Source organism: Pleurodeles waltl, chromosome 3_1, assembly GCF_031143425.1.
Source record: "Pleurodeles waltl isolate 20211129_DDA chromosome 3_1, aPleWal1.hap1.20221129, whole genome shotgun sequence".
NCBI classification, from domain to species: domain Eukaryota; kingdom Metazoa; phylum Chordata; class Amphibia; order Caudata; family Salamandridae; genus Pleurodeles; species Pleurodeles waltl.
Genome location: NC_090440.1, coordinates 1,789,759,976 through 1,789,781,544, shown reverse-complemented (window position 1 = coordinate 1,789,781,544; position 21,569 = coordinate 1,789,759,976). Strand labels below are relative to the sequence as shown.

The 21,569-nt window shown below is 43.2% G+C and overlaps 1 protein-coding gene across 2 annotated transcripts in view; it reads right to left on the bottom strand.

Annotated features, from left to right (window-relative positions):
- DNAH7 (dynein axonemal heavy chain 7) overlaps positions 1-21,569 on the bottom strand; it is a 1,158,398-nt gene that overhangs the window by 760,493 nt on the left and 376,336 nt on the right. For both annotated transcript variants that reach the window (XM_069225862.1, XM_069225863.1), the window contains 3 exons: positions 13,480-13,648; positions 10,178-10,280; positions 8,382-8,509 (listed from right to left, as the gene is read on the bottom strand). In XM_069225862.1, the coding sequence (XP_069081963.1) occupies positions 8,382-8,509; positions 10,178-10,280; positions 13,480-13,648 (400 nt within the window). The remainder of the gene's footprint in view (positions 1-8,381; positions 8,510-10,177; positions 10,281-13,479; positions 13,649-21,569) is intronic.

Here is a 21,569-nt window from a genome sequence, read left to right as displayed (position 1 = left end):
TATGCCACAGGCAGTGGGTTGAGGGCAAGGCACTCTGAGGGGAGTGCCATGTCGACTTAGTCATTTACTCCCCACCAGCACACACAAGCTGTGAGGCAGTGTGCATGTGCTAAGTGATGGGCCCACAGGGTGGCATAATACATGCTGCAGCCCTTAGAAACCTTCCCTGGCCACAGGGCCCTTGGTACCAGGGGTACCAGTTACAGACTTATCTGTGTGCCAGGGCTGTGCCAATTGTGGGAACAAAGGTACAGTTTAGGGAAAGAACACTGGTGCTGGGGCCTGGTTAGCAGGATCCCAGCATACTTTCAATCATAACTAACATCAACAAAAGGCAAAAGGTTAGGGGGTAACCATGCCAAGGGAGACATTTCCCTACACAACCCCCCCAAAACGAAAGAGGATGAGACTAACCTTTGCCAAGAGAGTCTTCATTATCTAATTGGAAAAACCCGGAAGGGCCATCAGCATTGGCATGGGCAGTCCCAGGTCTGTGTTCCACTACAAAGTCCATTCCCTGGACCACCTCAACAGTTTAGGGTTCTCTCCTTTCATTTGCACTAGCCATCTGAGAGTTCTATGGTCAGTTTGAACTGTGAAGTGACTACCAAACAGGTATGGTCTCAACTTCTTCAGGGATCAAACCACAGTAAAGGCCTCCCTCTCAATGGCACTCCAACGCTTCTCCCTGTGGAGTAACCCCCTGCTAATAAAAGCAACAGGCTGGTCAAGGCCATCATCATTGGTTTGGGTTAGAACTGCTCCAATCCCATGCTCAGAGGCATCAGTCTGCACAATGAACTGCTTTAAATAATCTGGAGCTTTCCAAACTTGTGCTGAACACATAGCTTCTTTCAGGGTGTCAAAGGCCTTTTGACAGTCCAAGGTCCAGTTAACATTTCTGGACATTTTCTTCGAGGTAAGTTCTGTGAGGGGTGTCACTGTGGATCCATAGCTCTTCACAAACCTCCTGTAGTACCCAGTCAAGCCAAGGAATGCATGACTTGAGTCTGGGTTTTTGGAGTTTCCCAGTCCAGAATAGTCTGGATTCTGGGTTGGAGTGGCTGAACTTAGCCCCCACCTACAAGGTGTCCCAAGTAAACCACAGTACCCTGTCCTGTCTGACATTTAGATGCCTAGATAGAGAGGCCTGCTGCTTGCAGGGCCTGCAAAACCTTCTTCAGGTGGACCAGGTGATCCTGCCAAGTGGAGCTAAAAACAGCCATATCATCTAGATATGCTGCACTAAAGGACTCTAAGCCAGCAAGGACTTGATTCGCCAACATTTGGAAGGTGGCAGGGGCATTCTTTAAGCCAAAGAGCATAATGGTAAACTTATAATGCCCATCAGGTGTGGAGACCGCGGTCTTTTCTTTTGCTCCAGGTGCCATTTTGATTTGCCAGTACCCTGCTGTCAAGTCAAAGGTACTTAAGAATTTGGCTGCACCTAATTTGTCTATTAGTTCATCTGCCCTTGGAATAGGATGAGCATCTGTCTTGGTGACAGAGTTGAGCCCTCTGTAGTCCACACAAAATCTCATCTCTCTCCTTCCATCTTTGGTGTGAGGTTTTGGGACCAAGACCACTGGGCTAGCCCGGGGACTGTCAGAGTGCTCAATCACTCCCAACTCCAGCATCTTGTGGACTTCCACTTTAATGCTTTCTTTGACTTGGTCAGACTGTCTGAATATTTTGATTCTTGACAGGTAAACTGTCTCCTGTGTCCACATCATGGGTACACAGGTGTGTCTGACCAGGGGTCAAGGAAGAGAGCTCAGCAAACGGCTGGAGGACTTTCCTGCAGTCAGCTTGCTCTTGGCCAGAGAGGGTGTCTGAGTAGACAACTCCATCTACTGAGCCATCATTAGGGTCAGTAGAGAGGAGGTCAGGGAGAGGTTCACTCTCTGCTTCCTGATCCTCATCAGTAACCATTAACATGTTTACATCTGCCCTGTCATGATACAGTCTAAGGCGGTTAACATGGATCACCCTCTTGGGGGTCCTGCTAATGCCCAGGTCCACCAAGTAGGTGACCTGACTCTTCTTTTCTAGTACTGGGTAAGGGCCACTCCATCTGTCTTGAAGTGCCCTGGGAGCCACAGGCTCCAGAACCCAGACTTTTTGCCCTGGCTGAAACTCAACCATAGCAGCCTTTTGCTCATACCACAACTTCTGGAGTTGTTGGCTGGCCTCAAGGTTTTTGCTTGCCTTTTCCATGTACTCTGCCATCCTAGAGCGGAGGCCTACTACATAGTCAACTACATCTTGTTTAGGCTCATCGAGAGGTCTCTCCCAACCTTCTTTTACAAGTGCCAGTGGTCTCCTTACAGGATGGCCAAACAGAAGCTCAAAGAGGGAAAACCCTACTCCCTTCTGTGGCACCTCTCTGTAGGCGAAAAGCAGGCATAGCAAGAGGACATCCCATCTCCTTTTGAGTTTTTCAGGGAGCCCCATGATCATGCCCTTCAATGTCTTGTTAAACCTTTCTACAAGACCATTTGTCTGAGGATGGTATGGTGTGGTGAACTTGTAGGTCACCCCACATTCATTCCACATGTGCTTCCGGTAAGCTGATGAAGTTGGTACCTCTGTCAGAAACCACCTCCTTAGGAAATCCCACTATGGTAAAAATACCTATGAGTGCTTTAGCTACTGCAGGAGCAGTAGTGGACCTAAGGGGAATTGCCTCAGGGTACCTGGTAGCATGATCCACTACTACCAGAATATATTGGTTCCTTGATACTGTGGGAGGTTCAAGTGGACCCACTATGTCCACTCCCACTCTCTCAAAGGGAGCCCCCACCACTGGAAGTGGAATGAGGGGGGTCTTTGGATGGCCACCTGTCTTACCACTGGCTTGACAGGAGATACAGGAGGTGCAAAACTCCTTAACCTTCTGGGACATATTGGGCCAGTAGAAATGGTTGACTAATCTTTCCCAAGTCTTGGTTTGTCCCAAATAGCCAGCAAGGGGAATGTCATGAGCTAAGGTCAGAATGAACTCCCTAAACTCCTGAGGCACTACCACTCTTCTAGTGGCACCAGGTTTGGGATCTCTTGCCTCAGTGTAAAGGAGTCCATCTCCCCAATAGACCCCGTGGATTCCACTGACAGTTCCTTTTTCTTGCTCAGCTGCTTGTTGTCTTAGGCCTTCAAGAGTGAGACAACTCTTTTGTCGCTCACACAGCTGTTCCCTTGAGGGTCCCCCTGGGCCCAGTGTTGAAAATTCTCCAGTGCTCTAAATTTGAAAGTGGCATTAAGCTCCCCAATATCAGGAAATACTATGAGGCCACGCAGGTTGGAGTGGAAAATGACTTGGTATAGGCAGAATAGAAAATAATGAGTGCACAGTTCCAGTAAGTGGAGGGTATTCTACCCCTGTCACAGGCACACACTAATTAGAAGCAATAGCCCTCATGCATCATCATCAGGCTGTGCTCTACGTCAGACTGGCACTGCAATGTCTGACGGGGTCCTGCACTGCCCCTGAGCCCGGAAGGACTTTAGAAAGCAGCACAAAACTTGGCTCTTTGACTGCCAGCAACAGCCTGTTGAGGTGAGCCGCACCTTCCCAGTGCCCAGTTTGAGACCCCCCCCCATGGTGAGAAGCTCATGCTATATAAGACTCGTTGATTGATTGATTGAAGTACTAGCATTACAACATCCCATTCATCCTCTTACTTCATATGCCTAACGATTCATTTGATTCAACAAATTATTATTCAAGGGGATGGACGGCGAGGAGAAGAACAGCTGTTCTGATTCCAGAGTACAGTCATGCTGATTCTGAAATCAACACTGGTGTTCAAATCCAACCAATAAAGCATGGTGGAAATAAGCATAGATGAAAAAGGGTGAATGCTTATATTTGTCTGGCTCATGTCACAGAACTAACCAACTCCACCTGTTAAAAAGTGAATGTATAAAACTGAAAAATAAAGAAGTAGCTACTTGGGTGTGCAACTGAACTGTATGAGTTTTAGCATGGGTGTGAAACTTCAACATTTGGACTCATCTATTTGAGTCAAACGTTAGGCAGTCCAGAGTCAGGGAATCAGCACAGCACAGTGAACAAACAACCAACCTCCTTTGGTAGTGAAAGTAAATCTGGGGTCCTTCACTAGAGTGAAATCAACTTATGTCAGTTGTCAGACACACATGTTTTTTCATTATCATTACCTATTTAAGCCAAGTAGTGTTGGAAATTACCTTTCGTGTGTGCCATTTTTCCAGATTTTTGCATTCTTTTACTGCAATTGTTTTTGCCGGCTATTTGACGCTGCACACTTTACTTCTGCTAACCAGTAGTAAAGTGCTAGTGCTCTTTCACCTGGGTAAATTAGAATACACCTAAATGGCACATTTAATTTATTTCTAAGACCTTAGTATATGGGATACTATATGTACCCAGGGCTTGTAAATTAAATTATTTTAGTGGGCTGCAGCACTCATTGTGACACCAACTAAAATAACCCTTTAAAACAAGTCTCAAAGCCTGCTTCTGTAGCCTGGGTGTGCAGTTTTAAACTGCCATTTTGACCTGGCAAAACATTTTCCCAAGTCTAAACCTTCCTTTTAACTACTACAAGTCATCCCTAAGGTATGGCCTAAAAGCCCTCAGGCAGGGCGACTGGTATTTAGAAAGTGGGACATAAATAATGTTTCACATGTTCTGGTGGTGACAAAAAGACCAAACCTGTTTTTCACTGTGACAAGGCTAGCTCTCCCATAGGAAAACACTGTCTTACATTACAACAAATTATAATACTTAATTTCAGTTTGGGATCAGCAAGAGAAATTATTTAAGAACTAATTTTAACAGCAATTTAGAATTCAACTTCATGGTCAACTATGATTTTATGTTACTATTTTGGAAATGACACCCATAGGAAGATGCCATTGTCCTGCATAATACTAAATGGCTTTCCTGCCATGTTCAATTGTCACCTGGCCCCTTCTCCCCCAGCCCTCTCCTGCGTGGTTTTTGGGTGTTGCTCCCATACAGTGGGAAAAGAGCCCAGGACATGAGGAGGGGGACTCCTCCCTTAAGAAGATGGCCTCGGGGCTGTGCCCAGGCCTTTCCTAAGCTTCAAAGGATGCCTACCTTGTCATCTGCTCACACGTAGGCCTGCTTACCTTTGTCTGTCTAGTCAGGCTGGCACCATATCCAGTGGGAGCAGAGGAACTGACCAAAACTGGTTTAGGAGTGGATAAAGGCTTATCGATCACCACACAGGCTAGCACTGGGCATAAAAGTGGATCCCACAGACCTCTCCTTATTAAACATTTGAGGAATCAGAAGAAGGAATGTCCTGCTGTGTGAAGAACCTGAAGGAAGACTGGACCTCCTTACCCTGAACCCAGGACCCCAAAAGTTACTCCAAGGGTCAGTTGGCAGTCCTCCTGTCTGAGCTACAAGGACACAACAAGCTTTCGGGGCCTTTTCGCTACAACTGCCCACCTGACGAGTTCCAGCTGGACCTGCCCTTGACCCTCCTGCTGGCCTCTGGTGGAAAGAGTCTACACTGCAAGTGGTGCCCCCAGGTCCTGAACTGTTGGTTATCAGAGTGTACTCCAAACCTCGAGATGTAAGACTTAGAAACTTTTTGCCAACTTTCTGCCTGGACAACAGCTGCAGACCACCATTGAAGCTGCAGCTGGAAAATTGCTGGTCATCCTACACTTGGTGGTTTGCCTCACTAATGGAGAACTGACTTACAGACAAGTTTTAAAGCCCAAATGAAGAGGGCTTCTTCAGGACCAACGCTGAGCAGCTGGTCTACCTCGAGACCTTCCTGCACACAGACTTTGCCCGCTTGGACCTTTCCCAACTTCATCCACAATTTCACCAAGACCCGCTCCGTGGCAATCTACCATTGTCGAGCCCTGCTATGGATCCAGCTTGCCCCGTTGATGACAAATTTTTCTCCATAAAAGTTTCTAAGTCTGAAGGTAAACTTTGCACTGGAATGAACCAGGTCACTGTGTGTGACCTGTGTTCCATTGCAGTAGGCATTAACTTTTGACTTTGATTCGGTGTAGCGCGACCAGATAGCTGCAGTTGGAGCTTTATGAATTAATTATATTTTTCATATCTCTGGTTATGAATTTGAGGTGGGTCATCACCCTCCTCAAATAATACTTTAGTTTCTTACAAGTACATTGAGAAAAAAGAAGTCCATGAGAATACTATACAAAAGATATTGAACATAACATGCTGTTGATAACCAGTGAATAGACTTATAAAAAACACATAGATATTTGCAAATTTGGAGATTCTCTTTGTGTCAGCCAGATAAAATGTGTTTCCATTGAAGAGATGTAAGACTACCAAAGTCCTGTCTCTTATAGATATATATGTTCATATAGTAAATTGTATGGTATTATAGCAACTGGTGTGCTACTTCATAATGTATGGACAGTAAGAGAGGCAACAGTCTCTGACTGAACGCATGTATAAAGATGGACCTTCTTTATGTATTATTCATCCCTCACTGAACTGCATCACAGATGAGATTCCTATGAATTTCCTAAAATTAGGTCACAGTTTACTGAAAGGAGTGAATTCCATTGACTATTAAAAGATTTTTGCTAATAAAAGAATTATAACAATGTTTATCTAAGTGGTCTCAATCCAGGAATAATCACCTTCTAAGAAATACTGAATAGACCATGTGTGGTTTCTACCTTCAAGCAACCAGACTCCTTGAAATTCAAAAGTTGACAGAGGTGCAGGATAATGACCTTCATACAATTCCGAAATTTCAGTGACTCATAAAGGCCATCTTGAGTAAGCTCAATAATCTATGAAAGTTCTATATTTCTCTTTTGTTTACTACTCTTTCCCCAAAAGGAAAATAATTTTTCTCTGAAGAAACTCCTTCTGCACTGTCACAGATTTTGAAACATTACTTTCACTTTGTCAGTATGAAAAGGCACTTTTTTACAAACTAGTGGAAAACTACATAAAAATGACTGGTAATACATATAAACTCACCTTTAAAGGTGTTTACTACATTTTGCAAAGTCACCATACCCCTCCTTAACACTAAACCTGCAACAGTAGAGAACATTCCTAAGGAGTTAAGATCACTCCCTGCTTTGAAATGACCACTATACCTGAATCTGTGAATCATAGTGTGGATTGTTTTCACATAACAAATGGTATTTTTGTGAACCTAAGTTCTGATTACCTGCGGAGGTTTCTTTTAGAATTGGGCACTAGATGAAACTGCAGCAGAGCCCCAGAAATTGTAACCTTGAGAATGAGGATTAAATATTTACTATGTGAGCTGATTTCCCTGTACATTAAGGTATTGTCATTTAGTCTACAAAACATGAAGTTGTCTATGCAGTATATGAAGCCCACATGTCACAGAAATGCACATCTCTTCAGTACAGCTCTGAGATCAAGCAGCAGGAACTAAAACTTAGAGTGACACTTACTTCAAGTTACCAGACTCTCCTGTGGAAAGCCTGCTTGCAGCAAAGAAATATGGATCTTCCAATTTTGGGGCACAAAGCAACCGTTCTACTCTGCTGTAGTATTTCTATGTTGTTGTCATTTCTTAGCTAAATTAGAAGGTTGTGGGAACAGAGTGATAGACACAGTTCTTCAAATTGTGGCTCCCCCTCTACCAATTCCAAGTCAAACCTTCTCTTGATCACCAACAAAAGAATTATAAGATTGGCATGCCTTGGAACATATTTCCCAGGGTGACACTTTGGAAGAGATTCATAGGTCTAATGGCTTTGAAGGCCACATAAGTTATCACTTCTCATTGAATGTGATGTATACATTATGAAATCTGTTAAATGTCAGATACTATGGGCTAATGAAATGAGAACCCTTAGCTACAGGGTAATGAAATCCACTGATGTTTAGTTTTTAAAAAGAAGAAAGCTAAAACGCACAATAAAATATAGGGCATCCAGCATCTTGTGTGGACAAACTCAACTGCTTACAACATAATCATATATTTGTATGCAGTGATTATTTTCTGACCCAGGAACTAATAATGGGCACAGTGTAAAGAAACATGAACTCCTGTGTGTGATTCAGTTAAATGTCAGATACATGAACACTATAGCATGAATATATAAAAGAAGCCTAATTCAAACATGTGGCATGAGACTTCTTTCTGTGATAGATTACCTATGCAATATATCACATAATACCACAACATTTGTCCTAAAATCTACAGCCTAGTAGAGCAGTAAAAGGAGGGCAGCATTATGAACGTACATCACATTTAAACAATTTTGCATTAAATGGACACACACATATACTCCACTTTGAATACTGAGTTCATGAACTTAGAAACAATGCTAAAATAAATGTTAGGATTACTTTGAAAAATGATAGCAACACTGCCCCTTACCTTAAGATTGTCCGGAAGTTCTGAACGCCCAGCATAACCTGGATTCATTGTTATGAAGACAGCACATGTGGGATTGAGTTTTAGTTCGGTTCCTTCAAACATCAGTAAGGAAGATCCTGCACTGATACCTAGAAAAGGAGATGAAAATCAATGTCAAGTGTCTACAACAAACAGCATTTCATAGTATGTAAAGTTGCACTGCAGTAGTACTGCTTACATACTACAAAATGCAATTCAAAGACCTACAGGTGGAAATCTCCACCTCCATCTCGTCTATATATTCCATGGAGAGATTTAGTAGTAAATATGGGAGATGCCAGGGAAGTGGCTACAAAGAGGGAGGTGGATATCTACTACTAAATGGGAGGGGGTTACGGAGGAGTAACAAGCGGTTTAGAGGATTGTTAAGGAGGCGTTTGAGGGACATGCACCCCTAAACAAAAAAGTAAGCCTGTCCTTATTCACAAGCTACGCTTCTAAAGTTGCCACAGCAAAAAAAAGACCTAAACTACTAGTAAATACACTTCAGCTGAGACCCAGAGTAAGTCCAGCGCCATCCATGGCCAACCACTGGAATGGCAACACCCTAATGGAGGCAGGGACTTAAAAAAGAGCCCCACAGGAAATAATGTTAAAATAATTTATTTGGCTTTTAAGTTACAAATATAATGAATTTATTTTGAAAATATCAAGTAAATAAAAGTATTGTGATAACCTTGTTTATTTATAAAACGTAATTATTTTGTAAATAATTAAATGAATTTTAAGTAATTATACACAACTCTTCGTAATTTTTAATATTTAACATTAAAAACATTTTATTTGAGGTGGGACTGTTAAACTTTTGAAAAAATAATTTTAATGTATGTAAGTTAATTGTATATTTAACTCAAAATTAAATGAATAGTGTTGTTGCATTTCTTTTGTTTTGTTATACTTTTAAAATATATAGAATGCCTTACATTACTATACATTAATATTTAACATAAAATATTTGTAATATTTGTGTTTTAAAGATTGATACATTTTAGAATGTCCCCTACTGATGGAGAACTCCATCTACATATGACAATTTACTAATAGGTAATTTAAACTCATAAATTTGTCTCCACTCCCTGTTTCATGAGGTTGCGACATACACGTCTACACTTTGTAGTATATTTACACCTGGCAAATGGTGAATAGCCAAAAGTAGTACATTTACTACAAAGTGTAATTGTAAATCTACATATTTAGGTTTACTCAAATGTAAATTTACCTTTGTGAATAGGCCCCTTAGTTTTTAAAATGTTTATTTTATTATGTTTACGTGATTTATTTAAGGCTGGACTGGAAACAAAAATCAGCCCTAGCAAAAATGTCAAAACCAGCACCACACTGAAGGAGGCTGTGGTTAGAATGGGGCCATGGCTGGATCACAACAGCCATCCAGCTCTGAAAGCAGCCCCTAACCTGCAGCCTCCCCTACGAGTGAAATGCCAGTCTGACAGAGAGGTCAGTCCGGCCCTGCTGCATATCGAGGCCCTGAGAGAAGGTAAGCATTTACGAAAGGTCAGACAGATACATACTGAGATGTGCAGATTAGCACGTCAAAGGTAAACTTGTTATACAGCGCATATGCTACATGCAGTAGGTGGATTACAATACAGGCCAGTAGTCCATACAGTAGCAGAGATCAGGAGGAGGGTGTGTTGGAAGGAAAATGGATCAGGATAGGGGAGCTGAAGGAGAACAGAGAATAGTTACCATGAGGGGTTACAATGAAGGGTAACAATGAAACATCAACATAAACGTACCTCTTTGGATAGTCAGAATTTGTTGGGCAACCACTGAAAGCACTTCCAGGTCAATTCTGTTAAATTCATCAAAGCATGCCCAAGCTCCACAGGAAAGCAGTCCCTGGAAAAGAAAGTTGTTAAGCACTCATCCATTTATTACTAAGCCAAGTCAGTAGAAGCAGAAATAACTGATGTAGACTAATATCAAACAAAACGTATTCAATGTAAAATAAGGGTAAGTTTTTGCAAACAATTTGAGAAATCTTGAAGAAACCAAAAAGGACGAGAACGTCTTGCAAATGAACATTTGCCATTTATGGACTGACATGTGCACGACTTTCTGTGGATGCTTAGTACCTTTGCCTCTACAAACTCCACACACACACCTCCACTTCAGTTGCAAGTCTGACAGTTGAATGAAGCATCCATGGGAAAGCCACATGGCTTGGATATTGCATTGTGCATACCAACAGACACAAAACTGAGACACACATATGCAGATACGCAGACGTGTATTACAAAGATCACCAGCCTCACAGTAATCTAAGCCTCTCAGACCAACAGATATACAGGTTTCCACACACAAATCATGAGACATACAGACACACATGCCAGATAGGAAATTATGCACACATGCCAAAAGAAATACTGGCAACCGTGAATACAAATCATCAGAGACTCCCATTCAAATAAGACAAAAGACATATAGGCACACAAACAGACTTGCATGGGGGCTAGGCCCACAGACATACGGATTCATGTCTTCATAAACCAAAAAACACATGGGTGACAAAACATACGTACAGTCAGGAACAACACACACAGCCACAGAGGCAGCACAAACAGAGTATAATTCAGAAATGTGAGAGACATTATGGATGGATGTTTAATTAATTCTGGGGGGTAGGGAGTCTTAATCTCTAGGACTCCGGCAAAGCATACCTCGTGTAGGAAGGATAAAATAGTGGAATGGCAACGCCCATTCAATGTTTGGCTTCATCTTCGAGCGAAATGTCAACGCCCACTCAATCCTTGCTTTCTTCTTGAAGAAAATCTCTCTTTAAAGTAAGCAGGCAAACGTATAGAAACCCAGGCACACACATTAGAAGAATCATTAGCACACATCCAGACACAATCCACATACAAAGCTTACCAATGGGCAAACACACCAGACATGCAACCACAGGCAACAGACACCGATACACAAGCAAGGTCACACAGACAGGCGGATGGATAGATGAAGTGGCTCGTGCAGATTGAACACCAGTAGGAGGCCAGGCAAACACAGTACAACGAACTAACAGTAACTTATGCACACAGACCAACATACATATAAACAGGTAGGCAAGCACACAAGACAAATGGCAATGCACATGAACAGAAAACAGACATTGAAATGTCCAACTGCACACATAATCTAGCATTCAGGCAAACACACACAGAAACCAAAAGCCATACAGAAATCAATGCACACAGTTCAAAAGACGTGCAGGCATCCATTGCCAGAAACTGTCATATGTGTACCTACGTACATTGACCAACATATGTTGACATACACACGTATGGTAGGATGAACAATGAATAAGGGGAGGCAGATAGATGGACTGAAGGATGCATAATTTATGAAGCACTAGACCGTGACAATATCCAGAAAGAACATGTGTTTTGCTAAAGCTGAGGATTAAAACAAGGAGTTTACTAAAGGGGAGTAATCAAGAAAGGCTTGTTACACCACAGTCTATATCACCTTGGATCTTCATATTCCGACCACCCTAATTATGTATTGGCATTTTGGCCTACACCTTCAACAGACTGTTGGTTATAAGCCAATCAGAATGCTGAAGTGTACCCTCGCCACTGTCAAAACATTATCAATCCCTTTAGGAAGCAACAAAGGACAGAGACTACATAAACATTACCTGATACATATAGTAATGGTGTATTTTGGTTTAATAACTGGTGCTTGTATCCCTAACATGCTTATACATATCATGTTATACGTATATGTCATCACATAAATAAATAGGACCCCTTCTAGTATGAAATGGTGAAGCCTATAACCGCACTGACACATTCTGCATCGCAGGTTTTTCTGTAGTTGCTAAGAGATTTCAACATCAGATTCTGTTCATCAATTTAGTCTGGAGAAGTCTGTTTTCTTGATGTTATGTAGATTTGGATTCTCTTCTTCTCCTGCAATATTTTTCAAGCGAGGCTTAATGGGGTATTTCAGCTCTGCAGGGGCATTCTACATTCTACACACTATGGCATGAACCATCAATGCTCTTTTTTTCGATGTGAAGACAGACTTTGAATCCCAAGACTCCTTTTCATGATGCTACAGCTCATGATTTTGACCTAATGTAAAAAAACCATGAAATGTAACCATAGCAGCAATGTGTTCTGACAGCTTCTTCAGTTCATCTCCTGTAACTGCTTTGCGTTTGGTTTCACAACTATTATGACTGCTGCCTTTATGAGGTTAGTTTCAAGGTCACATTCCTCAGCTGGGTTTAGCGGTCAAATGGTGCTCATGTTACAAGGGAAAGTTGTGTCAACATGGTAGAACATTTGAGGCCCACCTCTGAGGCCTGTATATGGTGGTACAGTACAAGCTGGTATCCAAGCTCCTACTTGCTTCCAGAATGACTGGACAGATGCAACAATATACTTGACACTTGTGTTGTGTCTTCACAATAGCTGGACATTTACTAAACCAGGCACTAACTGAAGCCCCCCCTAGTAACCTGATGTCTACAGCTTAATCATTTTCATCTTGCGATCAATTGTTAGAAGATGGAAACACTGTTTCATCCAAAATAGGTCTTTGTGACATAGGGCATAGGCTTATTCTGACTTTCCCCACACCTGTGAAAAAGTCAATTATAATGAAAAATTAGATGGCAAATGGAACTGAGTAAAGTGATTAGAAGCTGCAAATAGTATGTCGAAAGAAATCAATATGTTGTAGCAAATAAAGCGCTAAGTCACTTCTATATAACTGTTGGTGGTACTTGAAGACCGACGTGTGACTGCTTAGACGCTTAACTCTAGAACCACAGAGTATAATTGTAGTAGGCCTAATTCAACGGCACATTGTACAGTTGAACTCCTGTAACAGGATAACTTTGCATAAAATAGAGTTTATGGTTTTGAAAAGGTTCTGCCTAGATTTTACCAAATGTTATTTGGTTGATTTTTTCTTAGACTTGGGATTTCCTTAAAACAGTGGATAAATGTGTATACATATTTGCAAAATAACCAATAGAACAATTGTCTGGATACAAATTCGAGAATTTGTGGTGTTTTCTTTCACAAACCTTAAAGAATTTCCCTAAAGCGAGATAATCCAATCCGTCGGAGCAGTTGAAAACCACGCATTGCTTCGCTACGGCCTTTGCTAAATCTTTGGTGGTTTCCGTCTTTCCGGTGCCAGCTGGGCCCTCAGGAGCGCCTCCGAGGTGAAGATTAAGCGCTCCAAACAGAGTCCTGCAAATGTAACGAACACTGTGTCATTCTGGAAAAACATCCCCGGGACCTCAAGGAAGTGCACGCCATTTTTCCTGGTCATAATGATGAATGTTAATAATTCACATTTCCCCAATAAGACCAGGTGTAGATCAAGGGAGTAATTACGTATAGTAGTACTCTTGGCAATTCCCGATGAAAACATACACCATACTTAGGTTTAGTAATCCCACTGCTAAGGCTTTTGAAGTAATTGCTACCAATTAGGACAGGACCCATAAAGCCAGTCAGTTTTGTTTGCGAGTGTATACATCATTATTTTCATCCACGAACGTGATCTCAAAAAAGGGCAAACTGTGCAAGTGAACGTGCACTCTTTCAGGACAAGATCATCTGCAGTGCCCAAGAGTGCTGCTGGCACCTCCAGGGCAATGCATATCATACAGAGCAGGTTTGGAAGGTTTGGACAGTAGCTGAAACGGCGGGGGGGTGATAGAAACAAGCGCCTGCAAAGGCAAAGGGTGTGGCTTTGACTGTCAGCCTCTGGCTTTGCCAATGCATCTTTTGTTTTTTCATGTTTTTTGTTAAACTGGTGGGGGAGCTGCCGGGCCCATGACAAGACAAAAAGAAATTGGTTAAAAGCAAACATATTTTTGGTCTCAAAAAGCAGCATTGACATGGTTGCATTAAAGGGAGCTACTGTGTGTGGCTGTGCTTTTGTGATTAGGCAGAATGCCACCAACTCAAAGTGAAGTTAGCAATGTCTATGCTGTTTCGGGCAAAAGCAAATATGGATGACAAAAACAGTCCAGAGGACGAAGAGGGCTAGCTGAACTTAGTAAAATCAACGGTTTTAGCTAACACCAGACCTTCAAACTCCATCCTCAGGAGGTCCAAGAGTAGGAGACGTCTATAGGTTACAGTTATTTGGTGTGTGTTTCAAAACTGGCAAGTCTCAGTTGTTCATCCTCTGCTCTTCATATATTGAGGATCATTAATTAGTAGGTGGTAGTACATGTTATTAACAACACACTATGGGTTGAAGCATTATATAAAGCATTTTACTATTACCCCTACCTAATGGGGCAAAATACTACAAGTTGATCACTCCAGTGACTCATGTACCACTCTTCCTGATAATAGTAATCATGTTTTTCCTATAGCACTTCACACCACACCTCTGCCATACTTAAACAGTATAAACACCAGATGAGTGGTACTCTAGGTTAATGGCATGTCTTCATCAGCATGTGGGAGAACAGCAGTATTTGGCATAGGAAAGCGTCGTCATGGATTCATCAATGCCTAAGATCCACTTCCCATCAAGTGGCGTGATTGTTCCCAAAGGTGAAGTCAGCAACAGAAAGTGGTTGCGAGAAGATGGATTACTGGTTGACTGGGGTCGAGCATCGATCACAATCCTTGTCAGGGTAAGGCATAAGCAAACCCCAAATTAACCTGTGCTCAAATCCCTGGTGGCGTGGCTGAGAGCAGTCAGGCGTAGCGTGGCTGAGAGCAGTCAGGCTTAACTTAGAGGCAATGTGTAAACTATTTGTGAAATACTTCAGACAGTGAAACAATGAAAACACCACACATAAAGGATGCCACACCAGGTTAGAAAAGTAGAGGTGAATTTAATAAATAAACAAGACCAAAATGACAAAATCCAATCAGTAGAACCAGAGTTATGAATTTTTAAAGAATAAAGTAAAAAATAGTGTCTAAAAACATAAAGAACCAACCACGGCTATTAGGTTGCATTGGACCGGGTCAAATTCAAACGTTCAGGCCAACCGTGATGGAGCGCTGGTTGGATACAGTCCAGCTGAAGTTTTTCCTTCTTAAGTTTTGTGCCAAGCGTCCCGGGTGCATTGGAAAGAGCTGCGAGAAGCAAGGAGAGCATTGCTGGAGGCTGTTGGCGTGTACCGGAGAGTGGGCCAAGCTTCTCAGACAGGTGGGCTGAAGATTCACGTTGGCGGTCCCCCATGAGCAGTTGATGCTATATGCAAAGAGAAAGGCTGGCGGAAGCTTGGGCTGCCTTTGGTGCAATCAGTGTGATGTTGGTGCCGACGTGCCCGTACGTGGTTGTGAAGAGCCAAAAAGATTGATTTAAGGTCACTGAGCCATACCAAGGGTCCAGGACCTAGGGGCACCACTTGGGGGTCAGAAACATGTTGTAGCCAGACCAGGAGTAGGCTGAAGAGCCTTTTAGGACCTTGAGGTTCAGATCAGGAGGTCAGCAGACTAGCCCTTGATGTCACTCTGGAGTTGTGGGTTCAAGATGAAGTTGCAGGTCCAGTTCCTCTTCCCGAGGCAAGAGGGCAAGAGGGCAGCAGGCGAGCAGACCAGCAGGTCCTTTAGAGCAGCAGTCCAGCAGAGTGTCAGTCTTGTAGCAGCACAGCAGTCCTTCGTCCTTAAGGAGTATCCACAGGTCCAGAAGTGTACTGAAGAGTTGGTGTCTGAGGTCCAGTATTTATACATATTTGTGCCTTTGAAGTGGAGAAAAGCTTCCAGAGGCATGCCTTTGAAGTGCATAGGAGCCCTGCCTTCCTGGCCCTGCTCCAGAATAACTGCAGGGGGTAAGCAGCCCTTTGTGCGGAGACAGGATAACGCCTATTCAAGGGTAAGTGGGGCTGAGCCTAGCTCCTCCCACCTATCCTGCCAGTGATGGCCCATCTAGCCTCACCTAAGCTCCTCATTGTATGTGGCTGTCTAAGAGGAATACACAAAGCACAGCTGTCAGCTACACCCAGTCATATGACTCACAGAGAGGCTGCATGAACCAACTGTCTAAGGCAAGAAAATGCCAACTTTCTAAAAGTGACATTTTCAGAACTGCAATTTAAAATCTGACTTCGCCAAGTCAGGATTTTAAATTGTGATTCCAGAGACAACAAACATGAACTGGTTACCTATTCCCATTTGGAAATTACACTTATAAAATGTAATAATACGGTAACTCCAATGTTATCTTATGGGAGATGAAGGCCTTGCAGTAGTGAAAAATGAATTTAAGACAATCATTGCCAGGATGTTAGACCTGTCAGCTATTGGTGTAGTTTCCTCTGTGCTTTTGCCTGTGACCTCCTGTTTTTGATCCTGTGCTGAGGTTTGCTTATGCTGGTTTTAGGAACTGGGCACTTTACCACTGTTAAAGTGTCTAAATTGTATTGGTGATTGGTTTATGCATCATTGGCATATATACAATTTACTAGTAAGTCCCTAGTATAGTGCACAAGGTGTGCCCAGGGCCTTTGAATCTACTAGTGAGCCTGCAGCACTGATTGTACTACCCACATGAGTAGCCTTGCAAACATGTCCCAGGCCAGCCATTGCAGTGTCGGTGTGTGCAGTTTTAAACTGCCATGTCGACCTGGCAAGCGCACCCACTTGCCAGGACCCAAACCTTCCCTTTTATTATCTGTATGTCACCCCCAAGGTAGGCCCAAGGCAGCCCCATGGGCAGGGTGCAGTGTATTTAGAAGGCAGGACATCTATTGGTGTGTTTTACATGTCCTGATAGTGAAATACTGCTAAAGTTGTTTTTCACTATTGCAAGACCTATCTCTCTCATAGAGTAAAATGAGGATTGCCTTGAAATATTTTTAAGTGTAATTTCCCATTGGGAGAAGATAGAGATATGGAGTGTTGGGTCGCTGAACTCACAATTTAAAAATACTTCTTTTGGTGAAGTTGGTTTTTGAATTGTAAGTTTGAAAATGACACATTTAGAACGTGGGCATTTTCTTTCTTAACCATTCTGTGCCTCTGCCTGTCTGCTGAATACATGTCTGTGTCAGGATGACAGTTGGGCTATTTGCGCATTCCATCTAGGCAGTCACACAGTGGGAGCCGAGGTGTGCCCTGCATATCCTGATGGCCCATCACCAGGCTGATGGGTCTTCCTGAGCTAGAGTGGTGGGGGAAGCTGACACTTGCACCTGAATAGAGCTGTGCCTGTCCTCACACAAAGCTGTGCCCAACCCCCTGGACCGTGTCTGGGGCCAGGGCAGGGAAAGGCAGGGTTTGTGCACAACAAAGACTTTTCTTTGAAGTTTGCCTACTTCAAAGACAGAAATCAGTATAAGTATTGGACCTCTGACAAAACATAGTTAGAATGCTTCTGGACTGAGGTAATTCTGCTAGCAAGAAGAGCTGGATGCGGTAGGAGGGACTACCACTCTGCCTGTTGCTTTGTTGTGCTGACCTGCTGCTTGCTGCTTCTGTCCTGGGAGTAAAAGAACTGGACTTAGCTTTCTACATCCGGCTTCCAAAGATTCTCCAAGGGCTTCGACTGAGCGTGCCTCCTGTTAAGAAGTTTGAGGGACATCAACAACTTCAGCTGCCAGTGCCTGGGCTCTTCTGCTGAGAGTCCTAATATGCCAAGAGGTGCCAACTCCAGTCCCTGGGCCCCTGGAAGTGCAAGCTGGTGATTTGGACGAGAAAATCCATCCATCAATGTGCTGGGCTGGAAGAATCGACGCAACGCGTGTCCCTGTCACGGGCTACTCGTTGTTTATGTCTCTGGCCAACTGGAACTGCAGAGTGGTTTTGATCCTTGTAGGTTCTGCCTTGACAAAGGTAAGGGTGGCCCTTTCTGGTAGCCACAGTGCTGCTGACGATGGAACGCCAAAAGGCAGTCTGTGCCCTCCAATGGTGTCCCAGAGGAAAAAACCCCAAAGGAAAAAACCTCTATAGCAGGAACTCCCTGGAACATAAATTAGCAAAAAGGTAAGTCTTCCAACAAGATAACAATACTGGAAGAAGCTGGAACAAGCGAGGGAAAAAACTGGACAAAAAACAACAGGAGCGAAGATCACCACCAAAGGAAGTGTAGCAGTGCAAGGAGAACATGAATTACACTCCTTATATACCCTAAAACAGGAAATGACCAACAGGAAGAAGAAAGACACCATATTGGATTGGGAAAGAATCATAGTAGAATGTAGAGAAAGGTGCCATTTTGGAAAAGGGTCGTAAGGCATGCAGGGAAAAAGAAAGGCATGCTGGGATAGAAAGAACATGGCTGTTAAGTGTAAAAATAAGGAAAGAAGAAAAGGAGAAAGAAGAGAAAAAGAAGAAAGAAACAGGCTGCACCAGGTAAGTGAGTGGTCAGGGGTGCCTATGCCTAATATCGAGGACGTGCTGCTCCTAGAACTCGCCGAGGCCCCATGCCCATTTTGGGTACTCGTACGAGAAATATAGAACAAAAGGGGTGCAGCACACCCAGCTGCCAGAAACAGGAACCGTGGCCGCGCCCCGAGCTGAATGCTCAGCTCACCCCGCTGCGGGCCGCGGCGGGCTGCGACACAACAGTCTCACGGCTGAAAAATCAACTCAGTGCCTGACTAGCAGCTGGAGAATCAACACAGTGCCTGTTTAATGGCTGCAGAATCAACGCAGAGCCTGTTTCACCTCAGTCCCATCAACACAGCAGGTATGGATTTTCTATGCATCATACATGGGTGCTAATGTTTAATCAACCCTGCACCACAGTATGGAACCGAAGCCGCTTGTCGAGAAATCGATGCCTCACCTTTCCTGCAGGGAAAGAATCAACGCATCACCTCCCCTTCCAGTAAAGAACCGATGCATCGCTTTGTTTTTCCAGCACCTCACTTACCCTGGGGCCCACATCATATTTGTTTTTGACGCATCCCAGGTACTTTGTTCTAAAGAGGTACATTCTTTGATTCCTATGGATTAGGAGACTTGCTTAAACATTTAGAAATAGATATTTTGATTTGTGTATGTTGGATTGTTGTTGTTTTGGTCTTGTTCTACTCAGATAAATATTGACTATTTTTCTAAACGGGTGTGCAGTACTTTTGTGGCGTTTTCACTGTTTTGCTGTATGTGTGTACAAATACTTTACACATTGCCTCTGAGATAAGCTTAACTGCTTGAGCCAAGCTACCAAGGGGCGAGCATGGGTTATCTTAGATGTTTGGCTTCCTAACCCTGACTAGAGTGAGGGTCCCTACTTGGACAAGGTGTAAACCACTGCCAACTAGAGACCCCATTTTTAACAATAGAAACATCCTATCTTTTAAATACATTGCACCCTGCCTTCTGGGCTGTTCAGGGCTTATCGTAGGGGTGACATATGTATTAAAAACGAAGGTTTGGGTCTGGCAAAAGGTATATTTTGCCAGGTCGACATGGCAAATCAAACTGCACACACAGGCTCTGCAACATAATACCTGAGACATGTTTAAAGGGCTAATTAAGGGGCTGGCACAATAAGTCCTGCAGACCCACTAATAGCATTTAATTTACAGGCCCTGGGCATAGGTAGTGCCATTTTGCTAGGGACTTACAAGTAAACTAATTATGCCAATTGAGTATAAGCCAATTCTACCATGTTTTAATGAGAGAGCACGAGTACTTTAGCACTGGTTAGCAGTGGTAAAGGGCATAGAGCCCTAATGCCAATAAAAACGTATACAGCAAAAAGTGGAGGGCAAATGTGAAAAGTCTGTGGATGACCCCGAAGAAAGGGCCAGGACCAACAGTGGTTTTCACCTCAGCATCCCTAACTGTGTAACCATGGGTAAGAAGGCCGATGCTTAACTCAAAGGAAAGGAGAATCTAGATACAATACAACACAATCGAAACTGCAATAAAGTATGACTGTCCAACCAGAACTGTTTTTAACACAACATTTTAATAATATTTCCAATATATTTACTGCACCCGGAGTCATCAAATCAATGGAAAACACAAAACATTATAAGAAATAATATATGAATGTAAAGAGAACAAAGAACTGTTAACTTCAAAATGAGAACAGTAATCTCATACGGGCACCGGCCAGCAGTTTAAGCAGATATTGTTACTATCAATCAATCTATCAATCAATAAATAAATATGTAAAGTGCGGCTTATCACCATGGGGGGTATCCAGGCGCACTGGGAGGTTTGTTGTGCGCTGGTGGCTACTACTCAAACAGCCATGTCTTGAGCTTTTTCATGATGTCGAGGAGGATGTGCGATGTGTGCAGGTGGGGGGAGTCATTTCTGGAGTTTGCGGTGAGGTAGTAGAAGGAGCCACCTCTGCTGCGTCTGTGGTGGATTCTCTGGACCTGAGCAAGGGTGAGGGTTGTAGCACAAAGCTACTGTGATTGATAAGCTTAGGTCCAATGTTGTGGAGGGCTTTGTATGCGATGGTGAGAACCTTGAATTTGCACCTTTTGTGCACTGCAGGCAGTGTAACTCTCAGAAGTAGTGGGTGATGTGGGCCCTTCAGGGGAAGTCTAGGACAAGTCTTGCAGCTGCATTCTGAATGGTCTGGAGGTGGTGGAGGAGCTGGGCAGGGAGACCGATGTAGAGGGCGTTTCCATAGTCTAGTCTGCTGGTGATGATGGCCTAGATGACCATCTTTCTGGTTTCAATGGGGAGGCCACTGTGTCTATCGGCTGTTGAAGGTAAGCTTGCTGTTGATGATGTTGCCCAGGTTGGTTGCGTGGTCCGTAGGGGTCGAAGGTTGTCCGAGCATGGAAGGCCACCAGGAGTTGTCCCAGGGGGAAGTGGTTGCTTTCGAAGATTATCACTCCGTTTTGTCGGTGTACAGTTTCACGCAGTTGGGTCTCATCCATTCTGAATAGTGTGACAGTGTTGGTGAAGCTGTCTCTGGGGATGGCTTGGTTTTCGGAATATATGGTACTCACAGGTCCCCTGGCTAAACACACTACATGAGATGTGCAATCACTTAATGCGTAATGTATTCCAATGTTTTCAGAAATTGTAAAAATAAGTGGTTATTAGTGTGATACATTAAAATCCAGCACTTATGAAGATTTGAGCTTTTCTTACAGTCATACCCTCATTCATTCCTATTGTCAGTTCTATCTTCCTTCTATCCTGCTCCTAACTCCTCTCTTTGTACCCTTTCCTTGAATTTGCATCTTCAAGTGAAGTATAATTAGTTCTCTTACATCCC